The 19,156-nt window shown below is 34.9% G+C and overlaps 1 protein-coding gene across 6 annotated transcripts in view; it reads left to right on the top strand.

Annotated features, from left to right (window-relative positions):
- Positions 1-19,156, top strand: part of LOC138704784 (protein abrupt-like) — a 303,539-nt gene that overhangs the window by 26,622 nt on the left and 257,761 nt on the right. For 4 of the 6 annotated variants that reach the window (XM_069833028.1, XM_069833029.1, XM_069833031.1 and 1 more), the window contains exons 5-6: positions 64-184; positions 5,530-5,610. In XM_069833028.1, coding sequence (XP_069689129.1) covers positions 64-184; positions 5,530-5,610 — 202 coding nt within the window. Of the gene's footprint in view, positions 1-63; positions 185-5,529; positions 5,611-6,240; positions 11,158-19,156 lie in introns of those variants that run through there. The other 2 variants (XM_069833026.1, XM_069833025.1) reach the window with 1 other exon arrangement.

Raw genomic sequence — 19,156 nt, 5'->3', positions numbered from 1 at the left:
CCACAATCTTATGGACGTTGTCTCCCTTAACGTGTAATAATATGTATCAAATTGTTTGTACAGCCGAAGTTGGAGCTCCCTGACTATAGTAGTGATGGGGAAAGCAAGACTGGTACTGCAGCTTTCCTTGGACTAGACTCCAATTCCGTTGATGTGAATGCATCGTTTGCAGCTGCATTACATGGTAAGTTAGGGAAAGTGGTATGTACTGTAAAATTAACTTCTTGTGTTGAACAGTGTTGCCAGAGTACTCCAACTTGTTCAGCAACAATAGCAATTTATTTTTGTTCTGAGAAAGATATTACACAATCTTCAGAAGTTGAAAAATATTATTAGGGTTTAAATATCCAGTCCAACTGTAGCTTGTGTCTGATATTTTGATGTTGATAATCCTCCAGCATTCCATTGGAGTATTTTGCAAGCTGCAGTCTTGGACTGTTTTGCTCTTAAAAGAGCAGTTTTTTGAGAAGCATGGCCATTTATGTTACTCATTTTGCACTACCCAGGGGGACACATATGACTTAAAGAACGTCATGGACGCGAGTAACTTTATCCCAGAAGCAGAAGTACTCCATAAAATTGATCAACAATCACAAGGGAAAAATGGGCAGATATCAACAAACTTTGGAAAACATATAGCTTAAAACCAAGACAAGAAGCTGTTGCCACCTTCAGATTAAACACCGGTCATGACTGCCTTGTAGCACATCTCTGCAAAATTAGAATCCTTAATACTGAAGAATGCCCCTTATGCAACTTACCAGGTTCATCTATGGGAAGAGAACACCTATTCACATGCACTGCACTTAACAAGGAAGCACAACAAAATAAAAATTTCTCTCAACTTTATTGGGAAGCAAGAAGCAAAATGGGTTAAATGATCCCAAATTGCGGCCATTAAGAGAACAACAACAACAACAACTATAACTATAGCTTGCGTTAGTTTCTTACGATATTTTGTTGTATAAATGTAAATTATTATTTGGAACATTTGTTAAATTATTGATTTAAAATTGGGTTTAATTGCGTATTTTTTAACGCCCTAAAAATGATTTCATACTGTACCCAGTCTTGCCATAAGTACTGTTACAAACTATTGATGCATACTGTAAACCAGTTTTATGGGTAATAAACCACTCTTGTGTTGACTGTCACCCTGGATCATTGTGACTTCGTCGTGACAGAGAAAGCACATACGAGCAGTTTTCAGCATGGAATGAGGAGACTACGAAAATCATGTTGCTGTGATAGCGTTGCATAAAATTGGAAAGTGCTAGTGAAATTTTCCAGATCTTTAAAAGATAAAGGGTGCTATTCATAAACATTTCGCTAGCCTGCACTACGAGCATGCTAAACTAGCCGCGGCTATCGACTGGTTATTTGTACAGGATTCATATCATATCGCTAACACTGGTTTATGAATACGAAAAGCGTTAGTTTGCTGATCATCCACTGGAAGCCTGGGCTAAGAATGTCTATGAATACGGCCCAAAAAGACTAAAGATTAGTCGAATGTTTGTTCACCTGACCATCCAAAGGTGCATTGAAACTGGGTTTGTTAAGAATCGCCGTAGGGAGAGTCGACCTCGAAATGTACGGATCGCAGTGACACAGAAGGCAGTGGCGGCACGAATATGCCGAAATCCTGTCTGGAAGCAGTCAGTCATGGTGCCATAGCTACTCATATTGAAAAGATATATGTCCAAGCTGCTTAGTGAGGATCTTGGACTTACTGCTTATCGCTGAAGTACCGGACATTACCTCAACACACGGTTGAAGAAGCATAGACTGCTAAAATGCAGACACCTCCTGCAGCGTTATGCTCATAATGGACATCGAAGAATTCTCTTTACTGAAGAGAAAATTTTCACCATTGAAAAGAGATTGACTCGCCAGAATGATAGGGTGTATGCTCTTCCTCTAAGGAAGCCCGTGCAAAAATTCCAGAAGTTCAGAGGGACCATTATCCCTCCTAGTTATGGTTTGGTGCTGGATGAGTTATTCTGGTGCCTCCCAGTTGCATTTTTGTGTGGTCAGTGCTTGAGAGCATTGTTTGTAAGAAGAGACAGCCCACAATTGTAAGTTTGAAGTGTTCGTTGTTGGTAGCAGTGGCGGATTTTTCAATGGAGGCTATGTGTGCTGCAATAGAAGAATGGCGAAAAAGACTTTGAGCCCATATGAGTGCAAAAGGCTGTCATTTTGAAAACTGATCAGTGCTATATGCGTCAAAAACATGTAAGTACAACATGCTAAAATAGCATTAAAATATTTCAAACCATATTCGAGTTTTCAATTAATTACTTCGTGACAGTATTTATGGTAGACTGGGTATTTACTTCTCTGTCTCTATTTGCTCAAAATTCGGATGCGAAAAATCGGGGGAAGAGGGAGGACACAATGACTACAGAAGATTGGGAATGAACTGGTTATAAATAACATAAAACAATTCATGTACTAATCCAATTAATGCTATTTATATATGAGAGTTAGTCAGAAAGTAATGCCTCCTATTTTTTTCTCCTTAAATAAGTTGATAATGTGAAAAATTTGAATTTTGCTCAATTCCTCCAACCTTCTTCTTCAGTCCACTGCAATAACAGCTTCCTAAGTGAAGAGATTGTAGCAGTGCATCAGTTCAGAAAATGGCAGACATCGACATATGTATAAGACAGCATGCTGTGATAGAATTCCTGAATGCAGAAGATGAAATACCCATTTACATTCATGAAAGGCTAAAGAAGGCTTATGGAGATGCAACAGTGAATGTCAGCACTGTTAGATGATGGGTTCGTTGCTCTACAAGTACAGATACTGAAGGGGAAACACTGTTGGCTGATGAAAAGTGAAGCGACCGGCTGGTGACTGCAGTGACTCCACACAACATCCAGCAAGTCGACATCATTCATGATGACCGCCAAGTAATAGCAGATGAATTGTGTTGTATGTTCTTCATTGGTAGAGGCATTGTGTGAGGCCATTATTGATAAACTGGGCTACTCTAAAGTTTGTACACACTGGGTACCAAATTTGTTGACTGACCCGAATAAAGAGGCAAGGAAAACAATAGCCTCCGACCTGTTGCAACTCTTCAGGTGGAGTGGAAGGAGTTCTTGGCGAAAATGGAGATGAGACTTGGATTCATTTTTTGAACCTGAGTCCAAGGGGTAGACGGTGAAATGACATCACACAACGTTGTCGAAGAAGAAAAGATTCAGAACTGTGCGATCTGCACAATAAATTCTGTCCAGTTTGTCGAAACGTTCAAGAAACTTAAAATGCGTCTTCGGCGAGTTCACCCATCAAAAGCATCTTCTTTTGCACAATGCAAGACTCTTTGAAGATGAGGAGACCCTGAAAAATTCTGTGCGCCAGTGGCTGAAGAAGAAGGACCGTAAGTTTTACCGCACTGGAATACATGCTCTTGTTTCAAGGTGGACAAAAGCTGGGGGAAAAGTGACAAATTAATCGTGAATGTTGTGGCTGTTATGCTATGTAAATTTCATTTCATTTAATTTTCTTGTAAATTAAAAGAGAAAAAATAGGAGGCATTACATTCTGACGCCCTTCGTACTAATAAAATTAATGTTTAATATTAAGCTACAAATACATAATTTTATACAATTGCGTAATTATGGGAAGTTTTGTGGCTTTTCTTTGTAGGCTTACCTTTGTGTGTCAGTTCTAATGGTGATAGCCTACCTTGATTAACCTCGGATCGTGGTCTTAAACTTGCATACGCTATTAGTATCAAAATTAATTTCTTACTTACATAAAGCATATAAACTTAAAAGTGTTCTACATTCCACTACTTTCCTCAGACAAATTCAGCTCATCACCATGTTGTCAGGAGAATCTCGAGTCTCACTATAGAAAGGATAGATAATGACATTGTGTTTTCCACGCATGTTTTTGCGATATTTAGAATCTTCACGAAAGGTGCTTTTGAAAGAAAAAGGGATGTCCATTTTTTATCTAAGAAGGGGAAATGGATACAGTGAAAGACCTGCCCTTGGGCAGAACACTATGAATGAATGAGGAGGATTATGTTAGGAAAATGGAATTCTGAAAAATATGATCTAAAACTATGGGTGCGGAGAATTACTTGAGTAAATATGAATATGCCATTCTTTATTAAAATTAACTTTCCCATCGCTTTTGTAGACTTTGTTTTTAGTATATTGGTCCGAATCTAGTCTGATGTTTTTGCATAAAAACAGCCATTTAAAAACCGTACTCATATTATAATTGCAGCCTAGCCCTTTTCAATCATGAAAGGAGTGTATTGTATAGGATGTGTAGACTTTAAACAGTACAATGTTTATAATAACATTCTGACAGTAAGGATATTTTTTGAGAGGATTACTGGTGTGAAAAGGAATTCAGTTCCAGTTCAGAAGATAAGGCGATAGGAGGAGGAATGAAAGAAGATGAAGAAGAAAAAAGATTATAATGATGAAGACTGGCAGTGATGAGAAGAGAATGTTGCTGAAGAATGAAACTTAAACTTGAAAATAGCTTTAATTAAGTGTAGAAGTTTTTGAAAATGTAGGTAGTATTGTATTTAGATTTTTTTTTCCACATAGAACAACTGAAAACTTTGAGTTGTATTATATTGAACATTATACTAGATTCAGATCTATGTAGCATTGCAGCTCGAAGTGTGAACTGGAAAGTTCTCAAATAATTTTTAATGAAAGTTTCATTTGGATTTGGTCAATATTTTCTTGTGATCAAGTTTTATTAGTAAAATATACGTATTTCGACTAATTATGATTAGGAAATGAGCAGAAAAAAATATTTTTACTATGAATTAGCTCTACTCTGGTAAAATTCTGTTCATTCTGTTCATATATTTTTAATAATTTGTAATGATAATGCTTTAAATTATAATATCAACTTTGGTAAGAAGATTTTCGAAATATAAAATGTGCTGTATTTATGTCACCATTGTGGTCCAATGGCTAGAGCTAGAGCACTGGACTAATTTTGTGGACCTGGATTCGATCACCAGTGTACTCCTAATCTACGAAATGTGTTGGACAAACCCATGGTCCAGGTAACATAGAAGTTTTGCCCGGGAGCTTTGGTTTCCCTGTGGCATGCCAACAAATCTCCGTCTCATCTCGTTGCAATTGTAGTGTAGACTAGCCTCCTGTGGCACAGCTTGTGCAGTGACTTTGTTGATAAATTGGTCTACACAACTAGCTCCATATGCCTGAATGGCAAATAGTCAAGTACCTTCCATTAGAAAAAAAAAATATATGTATATTTAATTAATGTAAAATGTTTATGGACTTACTCTTTACTTGAACTGTAAAGTTTTCTTTAGGGGTAATGAAGTACAGGTTAATGGAGCTAGTTATAAACAATTGTGGTTATTTGTGTTATATTGGGTAAATAGCCACAAATGTTGCAATAAAATTCGAAAATTCGCGTGGAAAGACCTGCAAAGCTGATTTTCAAAATGATATTGAGAGAAACTGTAATGATACGTGACTTTTGAAATAGTGATTTATTATTCTGTTCTAGGTGGAGGAATGGACATCCTACCTGGGCCTTCAGGACAAAGCTTTTTAGGAGAACCTTCAGGAAATTTGGATTCAGGGCAAGGTAAGATGATCCATGTTAAGTTTGAAAAAGAGAGGGCAGGTAGGCAGGGTCCTGGTGGGGTGCAGTTTGTGAACGGTGGTCTGAAGGGGTGGGCATGCAGAATGTAGGGTTAGAGGGATGCAGATTTCAAAAGGCTGTGGCACTTTTTACATTATGATATGCACTATATGCAGCCAAGAAACATTATTTTTTAAATAAAAGCATATACATTGAATTTATATCAGCTGATAATTATTTTACTGTAACTGCAAGTAAGTGCATACTATATGTACAGCATTAAACATTTCTGATATGCGTTTTTTCTCTTTGACATAATTTGTGAACATGGTGGACTGAAATATATCAGTGTCATTGAATTTTGAATTGTTTCCAAAGTAGTTGTGCACACTTACAGTTTTTCGCAAGACAGTATTCTGATTTCACGTGAATTCAGTACGTGAAATTAAAACTGAATGATTTCACGTGTTACAGACCTGAGACACATGTTGGCTGTATTGTAGTGCACTTCTAAATTTGGAAATGAAAGAAAGGACATAAAGTCACTCTTAATGAATTTGAAAAATTAGTGCCAAACCTCTAAATCCATCAGTTGAGGAAACGCATTGCGTTATTCTTTGTTACTTGTTACAGTGGACCATCGCAAACTGCACTCGCTGGACCCGCGCCCCTGCCCAATCTGCAACCGCATGTACAGTAACCTGTCGAACCTCCGTCAGCACGTTCGCCTGATCCACAACCCCCAAACCGTGGCTTGTCCGCTCTGCAGCAAGCCGTTCAAGACCAAGCTCTATCTCAAGCGTCACCTCATGAGCTTCCATGAAATACTTTGTGGCAATAATGGTCAAGGAGGTTCCAAACAGGGTGCTGAGTTCTATCCTCCTCCACCACAAGTATTCCTGGGCCCCCCTCCTGTTAGTGAAGAAGAAGAAGGCAAGAAAAACTCCGAAAGTTTGTCTAAGGGCAAAGATCAACAAAATCCTCTTGAGATATTTCACATTCCTCGAGGCAATGTGCTACATCATTCTTTACCACAGACTATGCATGAAGATAAGTCTGGAAGTAAGGCCAAGGATATCTCTGAGCTGTACCATCATAGAAATTTCATGGGTTCGTTTCACCATGAAGACAAAATGAACTACCAAAATTCCATTAAAACTAAACATAATTCACCGAATATGGATATGTTTCATATGCCACGCATTTTCCAGAGTATTATCACACATGCATCGACGCACGGAAATGAAGACAGAAGTAATTTTCTGCCATCCGCAAATGCTTCCCAGCATTCGAAAACGAAGGAAGGTCAGCTTTCAATTAGGAATTTCCAAAACGAAGAAGAGAAAGGAAGTTTTCACACAAAGAATAAAGAAATACAGCAAGGACAGAACTCTGACTTCTTCCAATCTCCTCGAGGTTTTCCAAGTGCCTCACAATCTACTTGTGAGGAGAAAACTGGCAATTTCCAATCCCAATCTTCTGCTCATGGAAAAAGTAAAGATCTTTCACATTCTGACATGTATCATACAAATCGAAGTTTCAGCAACAGTGAGGAGAAAAATATTTATACTGGTACATCTGAAGAAAAAGATGTGTATACAACCCAAAATCATAAGGAAGAGCAGGGTCTTTTAGGTCCTTCACAAGTTCGAAATCAAGATAATACAGTTAGTAGTGACTTCCGTTCCTCTGTAAACCAAGAAAACTCATCATGTGCTAGTTTTATGGGTGCCCTGTCTCTGTCAAGTAACGAAAATACCAGGTTAGCCCTCATGAACCAGTCCTTGCAAGGATCTAGTGGTGAAGGACTGCATTTTCTCAACCAGCAGTCCAATGGAAAACAAGACACATCATTTCTGAGTGAGCCATTTACACAAACGAAACATGCACAACCTGAATCAGAAATGGAGACCGAGTCGATTAATCATGAACAGAATACTTAAGAATTGCTGATCTACGGTCCCTTTTCAATCCTTCATCACCAGCACCTGTGAATTCCACCGCTATATAGACGGAGGTATCCAAAATAATGTAAATATGAAAGCATTCAAAAGATAAAAATGCCTCTATTGTCACACACACAGTAATTTGGTAAAAACTAATGTAAATATTGATGTAGATCAGCAGCTCTCTCTATCGTTTCTCATGAGAAGAGCACATATAATTATGTGTCACTTTGAAAAAAGGTTGAAAATCATCCTTTCGTGTTGAAAAAGGTTGAAAATCATCCTTTCGTGGATTGTTTGTGTTTTATAGAAATTTACATAAAAATTGAAGTACAGAATTGGTATGATAGTTTCTATTATCAAAATGTCTGCTTGATTTGATGGCTTTTCAGTTGCTACAAAGGCAGTCTAACAAGTTAGCATTGTAGATAATGCTGATCTCTACCTTAACATCTCTTTGGAATAGGACTAGCAACGAATATTCACTTGTATCTGTATGTGATACTGAAATAGCAATATCTTCTTATTCAGATTTCTTGTAATGATACAGAATTATAAAGAAATTCGTATTCTGTCCAAGAATACTTCGTCAATTAGGGTTGTGCTCAGGCATGGGTTCAAATCCCATTTGGGCTGATTATCTGATTGGGGTTTTTTTATGAGATTCTCCCCAACTATAGTGAGGATCACGTAACTGTAGTTCCTAAAAGTATAATTTGGCCGTCACTTCAGTGTTGCCAACTAATACCAGATACCACCAAAGAGGGAAAAATCACAATGCTACATACTGAAATAATAATAATTATGTTAGTTAACAATAACAATGTCTTACTTATTTACCCCACATCTCATCTTTATATTGCGAGATGTTTTCTAAGTGGTTCAATAAATTATGGAATAGTATATTTTCCTCCTGGACTTCTCGCATATTACGTTGATAATTAGGATTAGTATGGTCTAATATTAAAATTTATTTTGCCTGGCAACGTGAAATTCATTGCTTTAAGTAAACAGTTTACGATTCACGAGACCTAACCTAAAAATGTGTTTCATCACGTGAAATGATTCCGAAAACAGAGTACTATTTTAAAATGTATAGTTTACTTAAAATATTTACAAGCACTTCTTTTCTTGGAGAAGTCGGCACCATGCTTTTTCCTTTCTTGGACATTTTAATAAAAATTTAAACACGAAAGAATTTAATTAAAATGTCAAATATATTTACGTGCATGTTTCATACAAAGTAGGTCTATAAGCTACTACTTATTTAATTACACTTACCTGAATATAGAGTTGAATTGGAATCACAATGCAACAGAACTGAATTGTGTCTATTGATATTAATATTAATATTAGTATTACTAATTAATTATTAATTCACAAGCCTAGGTACTTGCATTTTCATCAGTTTACTTTACTGCAAACCGAAGTTATTACTGCCAACATAACAGTTAGAAAATAACTGCCAGTTGTAGTATTTGTCAGTACCCGAAATTCGAAATGAAGTTGGTAAAAGAAAATTCAACCTGAGAGCTAGAAAATCACTATAATCCACTAGCCTATATAGTAATAGGGGGAAAATGGTTAGGATTCACCCTTAGGGTATTAAGTAAACTGGCCTGGACTATATGAGGTAAATGTCAGGCAGTCACATTATGAATCTTCGGACTCATCTCACCAGATAACCGTTTTACTATCACCATTCCCACTAATGCTAGATAACTCATTGCTGAGAGAATGTAATTGCTACTTCGATATCCTAAGTCATGAAAACACTGCATAAATGGCCAACTTCTTGCCTCATAACAGTTATTAGTAGAGGTGTGGAATTATAACGTTAAGTTTTTGTATTCTTAGCAAAAATGTTTTTTAAAATAGCATTTTATAGCATTAATTATTTGAAGAAATAGCATTTATTAGATAAAATCTGTTTTGCTAATTTATGTATTTGAGAGGGGTAAATAAAAGTTAAATATGGACATACCTGATCAATGGTGCAATGTTTAGTTATACAACTATAGTTTTAATTATGTTGCCAAATAAAAATAAAAAAAGGGCATAAAAACTTATTTTAATGTGAGATGCAGTTTTAATATGTTTTTCCAGGGCACCTTTTTTCCTCACTAAAGTCATATATTACACATGTCTCGCATATTAAAATGGTACTGTCACATAAAATTTATATTCCTTTATGCAGATGAAAACAAAGATCAATATTGCATATATTACACATGTCTCGCATATTAAAATGGTACTGTCACATAAAATTTATATTCCTTTATGCAGATGAAAACAAAGATCAATATTGCGCATGCACAGTTCATGGTATGCCAGACTTCACAAAAACGAAGTGTCCTGAAAATTCTGAAAACTTCATTCAAATTGAAATTAAAAAAAAAGAGTACCAGTGTGTCTACTGGTAACGAAAATAACTAAAGGGTAACTAATTTAAGCACTTGATAAGGAAATGTAACGAATTTAAGACTCAAATGGTTCTGGGAAACGAAATTATATATATTGCTCTGCTTCACTTATTTAATTTTGGGACTACTGGTTTAGTTACAGTGGTCGGTAGTCAGCAATATTGCATGTGCGAGTCTAATACAGTCTTGAAGGCTGGGACAGAAGTTGGTTTGCGTCCATTGAAATGAAGAGCAGAGAACTTAAACAAGTCTGATGACAGATCGTAAGATGACTGAAATGTGTTTAATGTTTTTTCCCATCATGCTTATGAATAATTATTAAGTTGTGGTAGTTAAAAAGTAACTAATTTTTGTTTCACATTTTCGATAGACCCCTTGATTGCTCATTCTTCAAAATTGTTTGTATTTATCTGAAAATACAATTTATCAACAGTAATCTCACTACAGTTTTTGATTTATCTGGAGAATATCAAAACTCGAGTGGGATTTAATTGACTATTACACGATTAGAAGAAAGTATATAAAGATTAGAAAAAATAAAGTACTCTAATACAATAAAATAAGTATTAATTGACTTACTAAAATTTTGTTTCACTAATGTTAACTTCACAAAAATGTTTGAACAGAGCCGCCATTTTCAATTGACTGTCTATGCAGGAAACAAATAGTGGTTGCAAAGCATGTTTTATTGTACTGTAAAGAATTTGCATTTTAAAATGTTAGCAAACAAAGAAACAAATGCTAGGGAAGTGATAAAACCAAGCAAATGTTAAGGAAGTGATAAAAACAAACAAATGCTAGGGAAATGATAAAATTGTAGCGATAAACAGCCATGATTGGTTGAAACACGTCCTTTCATGCCGTTTTATTGGTCAAAAATAGTCACAGTCTTATGCATTTATAGCATCAATTCGCAGTTATGATACTCGTTTCAAAGGGTTGCAATTGTGATGTCTTATTTTTATTACATTTATTGCAATTGCTATATTTTCATGCCTCACCTCATCTAGCCAAAAAATTATATGAAACTTAAAGCTACAGTGCTAATGTAAGGTCTGTGGAATACAATTAATGAAAATATGGATTCATGACAATGGCTGTATACTTTTCTAATTTTTGTTAATAATTTCATAAATGATAGTGAATGAAAAATGGCAAAAAAAAAAAAAAAAACATAAGAAACGGGAACAGAACTCGACAGCACTCCAGTTTTTGACAGTAATATGTAGAGAAAAAAAAATTCCTGCATAATGTGTGTATTACGTTTTCAATTGCTACTTGTGATAATATACAATTGTAATGTTGGATGCACTTCTCATCTATTCACTCTTAGGTTATACTGTATTACATTTTTTTTTTTTTTTTTTTAAATTTCGTATGTTATGCCCTTTACATTATTACTGCTCGTGTTTGATATATCGATGCTCTCAAAGTTGTACAATCAGTCTTTTTCAATATTACTTGAATGTCTGATGTCGAAACCAGCTGTGATTGTTATTTGGGATGTCAGGTAGTTATGATTTTTTCCTATAACATTTTTTTCTTCACATATAACACGCACCCTGGATTTTTAATTTAAAAATTATGGATAAAAGTGAGTGTTGTTACTCAAGTAAATAGGGTAATTACAGTTCAGTATATGATATCTGCCCTGCAATTAATTAACTGTTGAGGATTTTCATATATTTTTGGGTTTTTACCCAAAGCTTATATTTATACATTTTAAAATCTTATAGTAGGTTGGTAACGCCATTGCCCTCTGGTGGTAGAGTTATTGTGATGTTAGATTTAAACAAAACAGGACATTATACTGACAGAAAGCAAACATCCATACTTTAAACACAATTTGAACACCTCTATGCAGTATCAAAGCTGCGCATCCTTTAATGAAACGAATAAAATGAGACCAATTACTCCTACAGGATGGATTACTGTTAGGAATTTTTTTTTAAACATGTGCGAATGTCTCTAATAGATGTCACTTTTTATTAATGTTTATATAACCTGTTTTGAAAGAATTTGGTATATCCAAATTTGACTAGAATTCATGAGAATCTTTACCAAATTACCACTATGTGTGACTATGAGGCATATATATATTTACACACAGATAACAGTGACGGTGGTGGCGTGGATTTGTGTTAATTAGCAAGTGATAATATCAATGGGAACTGCTACCTCTGTCTTGACTTAACTGTGGTTAGATATTTTTTTGCTGAATGCTCCATTATTGAGTGTGCATTTTTATTCATTTTGATCACTTCTCTTCATCATTCTTAATTAATAATAAAAAATAGAAAAAAAATGAATTTGGATGTCTACTACTTAATATAATTAAGGCGAAAATTAGCAGAATGAAACCAGCCTGGCTAGGAACTACGTAGTGTCTTCATCTTAAGAACTTGACTAATAAGTTAAGAATTATATATATATCGCATTTCAGTTTTCATTTATCCACGTTATTCAGAATATGAGTTAATTAGTAGTTCTAAATTACACTTAGCCATAATTAATAAGTATTTTACTTGCATTATATACTTTAATGAATTGGGACGATAATTTATAGGTTAGAAAACATTTACTTTGTAATGAATATAAAATGAAATGCTGATACATAGATGATAGTTGATCTTAACAGATAGCTGGTTGCTTTCTGAATATGGTGTTAATTCACCGCAGATACACCACTTTTTATATTTATGAGACTTTATTTGCTTGGACAAAACTACTCTTTGGAAATGACATGCATGACGGGTGGTTGTTTCACCAGATATTCCGTACTAATTGGTGTCTTACTAGATATTCTGTACTAATATAAGTGTGCTGAGTGATGTTACAAGTTAAATTTACGTGGAGAACGTGAGAGATATGAGTCCTTGACTTTTCTCAAAATTGTTTATATAGCACTGATGAGAGTAAATTCACTTACATGTCTGTATTTCCGTGAAAATTTGAAAGAATCGCATTATTAACATGTCTTATTCCACTGTCTTGTATTTCGTGGTGCAAGAGACAATACAGGATATGCTGCCGTACTGTAAGTTGTGAACTTTTCAGTACTTTAGAGTTATATGCATTAAGTTGTTTTAAAAGTACAGTATGTTGATGATTTTTCATATCTGTAGAGATGGTATCAGTGTTTTGTGGGAAGGTGGGTGAAATTAGAAGAAGGTAACTAACAAGGAGATAGTTTTCGAAAAATAATGAGTTATTCGAATTGGGTAATCCACCTTGTCTTTGAACTTGAAATTTCAAATGTTTTGGAACTACAAAACGCGTCCATAAAGTAACTTTCCCACTCGTCCCACACCTAGCAAACCATATGTTGCGTGAAGTGACTGCATGTATGTGATAGAGTAATGTCCTGGCATGGCGCAGGTGCTAGCGGAACTTCAGTAGCTTCATTGCATTGCTTGAAATTGGACATCCCTATGCCAGCTCCCGCCATGTATGAAGTGCGTTCAGTGATGAAGTTTTTGAATGCACAGGGCATAGTGCCGATTGAAATTGATCGTCAGCTGTGCCAGGTCTATGGGCCTAATGTCATGAGCAAGCAGATGGTGTGTTGCTCCACAAGATCGTCTGTGATGATGGTTGGCCTCCCACTGCGCTCCTCGTCATGCACATTTTGGTGTCCTGAAAATTGTCTACGGCAGCATGTCTGCTTGCCCATAGACCTGGCACAGCTGACGATCAATTTCAATCGGCGCTATGCCCTATGCATTCAAAAACTTTATCACTGACTGCACTTCATACACGGCGGGAGCTGAAATAGGGATGCCCATCTTCAACCAATGCAATGAAGCTACTGAGAGCACTCGGGAATTTCCGCTAGCGCATGCGCTATGCCAGAACATTACTCTATCACGTACACGCAGTTGCTTTCTGCAACATATGGTTTGCTAGTTGGTGGGATGAGTGAGAAAATTACTTTATGGACGTGCCTCGTACATACAGGTTCCATGAGGATAAGACCTAGAGATTGCCTACTTTGTTGGACTTGTTACACCAGACTAGCCCGGATGACAGAGTAGGGGACCTCTCTGGTCTTAATCTGATTATGGAATCTGTATGTAATTCCGAAACATTGGAAATGTCAAGTTCCAGGACACGGTGGCTTACCCAAAAGCCTGATTCTAACCATACTCACTGTGAAAGCCTAAAACTCATATAATAGTGAGTTATGTTTATAAAGTACCCAAATCTCAGAGATACCTATATAGGCATTCAAAGGCAAGCAAACAATCAAAGTAGATTAAGCAGATATGAATATGCAAGATAGAAAAATTGTTTACATATACTGACTAAGAGACATTCTGAATCTGATCACTAATTTGTGGGGACCTTGAATGAGGATACCAAAAACTGAATTTCATCAGAGATTCGTCTGCATGTATAAAGCACAGAGATACATGGGTTGTTTTTTTTTATCAACATTTCTATTGGCTGTTTGCATATTTTTGTTGTAAATAATGTTTTGAAGCACATGTAAGGGTCCTGAACAGTTACCCCACTTGACAGTACCTCAGACTGGGGTGAAAGAAGATGAAGAGGTTGTATACATTTGAAACTTTTAATGAGATCAAAATAGGTAGATGATGTAAATGAAGCAAATCGAGCTTTCAGGTATACAGTAACTCCCTGTAAAGTTGATTTGAATAATTTCGAGGGAAAAATTGTTCTGGGGCCGGGTATCGAACCTGGGACCTTTGGTTAAACGTACCAATGCTCTACCAACTGAGCTACCCGGGTACTCTACCAGACACCGATCCAATTTTTCCCTCTATATCCACAGATCTCAAAGTGGGCTGACAACCGTCAACCAACATTGAGTGCACAACTAACTCTGTGTGACTTAAATTGTGGTTTTCTGTTAACAACAGTGATGTGTATTATGCAAATCAAGCTTTCAGGTAAAGTTGATTTGAATAATTTCGAGGGAAAAATTATTCTGGGGCTGGGTATCAAACCCGGGACCTTTGGTTAAATGTACCAATGATCTACCAACTGAGCTACCCGGGTACTCTACCAGACATCGAAATTATTCGATGTAAATGAATTTATACAATTTAAAATTGTAAGTTATTTAAACGTTTGTATTACAATATATGTATGAGCATCACTGTGTTAATAATTTTAATTCTGGGCAGGGTCAGTTGTAGTTAATAGTCTTTATCTTTTGCACCACAAGAGAGACGACAATGGAATGAAGATGCATCATTGGCTTAGTAACAGAAGTTAATTGTATAAACGCCATAAGAAAATTGTTTTTCTATTGTAAAAAGAAACAAAAATAAATTCAAGAAAGCATATCTTACATATGTTCTCTAACACTAGTGATTATCGTAACATATACAAATTTATCAAAATTGATGATGTGAAGTAGCACAGTTGTATGCACATACAAGAAAAATGTATGTTTTATGATTGATAATCAGAAGAGAATGAGAAAACAGTTGTGGTAGGAATTAACCTACAGTTTTATGGATGTAATTATTTATGTTGTCTTTAACATAATTATTGTCATATGCCATGAAGTATATAATAGTTCCATTTTTTATAGACTGGGGGATTACATTACCTTGAAACGTCGCATTACAATGGTAGTTCTAGACATAGTTAAAAATGTTCAAGGTTTAATAGGTAACCAATGGAGTGAAGTCTCTATTTGACCATTAGCTCTTCAAACCGAAGTGCTTCTATGCTAATGTATTAAGAAATGGAGACCGACACACTTTTCCTATAAAATTATTATTGCTGTGAAAGTTATTTTGAATGTTTTCAACTAAAATTTTGTCATCTATAATCATATATGACAGGAGCTTTACACGCAATGAATTATTGATGAGATCAACAAAACAATATTATATTATTCAGGATTTGAGAATTTTATATTATGTAATTGTGTAGAAGTGTTTTAACAGTGTTATTGTAACTATATTTTCACAAAACACACTATTTTATCGTTAGGAAGTGGAAGTTGTATTAATATAATAATTTACTTAGCATTTTTATTGTACATTTTTAAACATCTACAAATTACAGAAATATTTACTACAATTCAAAATTATTAATTTAATTCACATTTTGTTACTATCAGTAAACTTTGAGAGTCAAAGAATTAATTGGTTAATTGTTAGATTCCAGCCAAAGGAACTGAGATTCAGTTTTTTCTTCAGATTTGTCAGATTTATAATAGATTTTATGCTCGACCATGCCGTAATGTAGTAATTATACACCTGATAGCAGCCCTTTAATGGACCTCGTTAAAGTACACCTATTCATTAAAATTCAGGTGTTCCACCAATCAGAAAATACCATTGTAGCAATATGAAAGCGCAAGTATCGATTATTCTCGGATATGCAATCGGAAGACAACTAGCAAAACGTCACAGAGGCTGGAAATCCAATACTGTCGCAGAAGGTTATGTTGAAGAATCGATCCAAAATAAAATTTAAATCTCAAATACAATATTAAACTCAGTCGAAAAAAACAACACACAAATGAACATCAATTCACCATCATCTTCCAGCCTTTCACAAAGCACATTCCCGCAAATTCATTTCACCAATTGCACAATAAATCACCTATATTTGAAATAAAGTCAGTTCTGTTACTATAATAATTAGCGTTAATTGTAAATAATATTCAAATAAATTCAATTTGTCATCTCATTTTTCAGTGTCTAATTCAATTTCAAGGTTATATCAAGATTAATGTTTATTTCACTCTCTAGATTATATCAAGGTCAATGTTGACTCTCTGAAAAAATCAATACTTTTGCGTCTGCGCACATCTCACAATTTACGAGGTATTGCACAAGGTCAGTTCCGCTCCTTAGTCAGATAAGAATAACATGAATACTTATGAATAATTTCAAGTTAGAAATATGGTCGAGCATAAAAAGTCGTATGAAACTTGCCTATAATGGTAATTAAGACGCTCGTATGAAAATTATGAAACTCGCTTGCGCTCGTTTCGTAAACATACTTGCGTCTTAATTACTCGCTTGCGCTCGTTTCATAAACATACTTGCGTCTTAATTACTACCATTATAGGCTCGTTGCATAATGTACTATTTTCAAACTATCTACATTTTTTCGACACATTATAACATTATATAGATTGTATGCGAAGAGAAAGGCAGAAACTAGGAAAGATTGGAGAATCCTACATTTGCAGTGAAAAACCTGCCCTTGGGCAGAAAATTATGAATGAATTAGGTATACCGTTATGTTATTATCGTATTATCACATTGTCTCTGAAAAATCTTTGCATCTTAAAAGAAACTATTTAAATTATTACTGGTAGTATAATCGTGACTCAGCCGAAATGTTTTTAAAATAAAAAAGAATGCCTATAAGTCAGTATTAAATGAATATATGCTAAAAAAAATTAACAAAATATTACTTGTTCATTCCAGTACAAGGTATACAACAGTAGAGTTCGTTTCATCTGAATCAACCTTACATTTTGTGTCCGTAGTAGTATTTTCTAAAATGAATGTCACTAGTTTAAGCACTATGCATTGCCTTTGAGTATTGTTCTGCGTACTGCATGCATTTTCATAGTCATTATTAGCATGCCAAACTAATTGTGGGCTGTGTAATTCGAACCTATTATACTTGCAGACACATGAAGTTGTTTTGAAAGCATTTGTTGTTCTGTGTGTATTCAGTATTTGTATAAAAACTGAAGAAAAAGAGACCTTTCAGTCCAAACTGGCAAATGTTACAAAAATTAACTGTTGCAGCAAATTCCTCGTACTGTCTGGATGAATAAGGTCCAAAAATGTATGGATAAATGAGAAACACGTAACTTCATAGAAATTAATATTTTAAAAGATAACATATGTAATAAGAAATACATTACATATCTCGTTAAAACATTTCACTCTGTTTTTGTGAAACAGTCGTCCATTTCGTTTTGTTTCAATTTATCATTTACTTTTCCTTGTTATGTTCTCAAAGTCGTGAGTTTTTACCTGAGTACCCTTCAGTTGTGAATGTGTTGATGATTTTAAATTTGGGCCCATTAATTATTTACTATAAATTATTGTATATTAGGTGCTTCATTCCTGTATAAATTAATGAGTAGGTATTGAATGTGAACAATGATAAAAAAAATCTGAAGAATCACGCATAGAAAGTTCACAAACCAGCTCATTTGGGCTGAGATAATCGAAAATTTGTTGTGTATATTTTTGCAATTAGAGTATTATGACGAGGATTTATAAAGAAGTTAGCATTGTCTGGAAGATGCCAAATATAAGATGACACGTCAATAAAATCTGGTCCATTACTATATCCGTAGCATGACAGCCTTTGAAGGCTAAGGCAACCAGCCTCATGCCCACATGCCTCAGCAGAGGTGAACGATCATTTAACCAGAACGGAGGTATTGTGTGGTTAGCATGATAATTACCTCAGCTGTTACAGATGGTTTTCTTAATCAGATTTCGCTAATGTAGCTCCCCAAATTCATCACAGTGCTGGGTGGACGCCAGTATCATGCACTGGCCGAGATTTCATGAGAAAATTTCTTCCCCATGAGGTATCAAACCAGCACATTCCATAATGCAAGATCTGGGTATGATGCCACTGCGCAGGACCCATTATTATAAGCATTATCAGTATAGGCCTATATATATTAATTAAGACATTTGTGTTTTGCCACTTGTTTTATTATTACAATAATTGTGATAATAGCAGCAACAAGAAAAGTAATAATAATAATAATAATAATAATAATAATAATAATATCCCCAGAATTAGAATAAAGTGTAACATGCGACAAGTTATTAATTAGTTTAAAAGAGTTCTGGTGCAATAAAAATTTATCTTAAAGAAAATGTAATTTGCCATCCACCGTTTTTTACAAGGAACTTTCGAGTAATTATTTGAAATGAATAACTACGACATAAAATAACACGGTTAATAATTAGTTGAAAGTTTCAGGTGCAATATGTATATAAATTAAAAGATTCGTAATTTGTTGTTTAATGTTTTCTTCAAAGACTGATGACACTATTATTTCATTTTGTGTGACACACTGAAATGAAATGAAAACTGTGTCGCGAAGTAAGTTTAATTATAGTTATGTAAACTGTTAGATGTAGTGATTTCATAGCTTCGTATACACTATACGTTTGATATGAGTTAGTATTTAACAATAGAGAT

This window comes from Periplaneta americana, chromosome 8, assembly GCF_040183065.1.
Source record: "Periplaneta americana isolate PAMFEO1 chromosome 8, P.americana_PAMFEO1_priV1, whole genome shotgun sequence".
In the NCBI taxonomy this organism is placed as follows: domain Eukaryota; kingdom Metazoa; phylum Arthropoda; class Insecta; order Blattodea; family Blattidae; genus Periplaneta; species Periplaneta americana.
The sequence above is the reverse complement of the archived record's forward strand: the minus strand, read 5'-3'. Positions and strand labels throughout refer to the sequence as shown.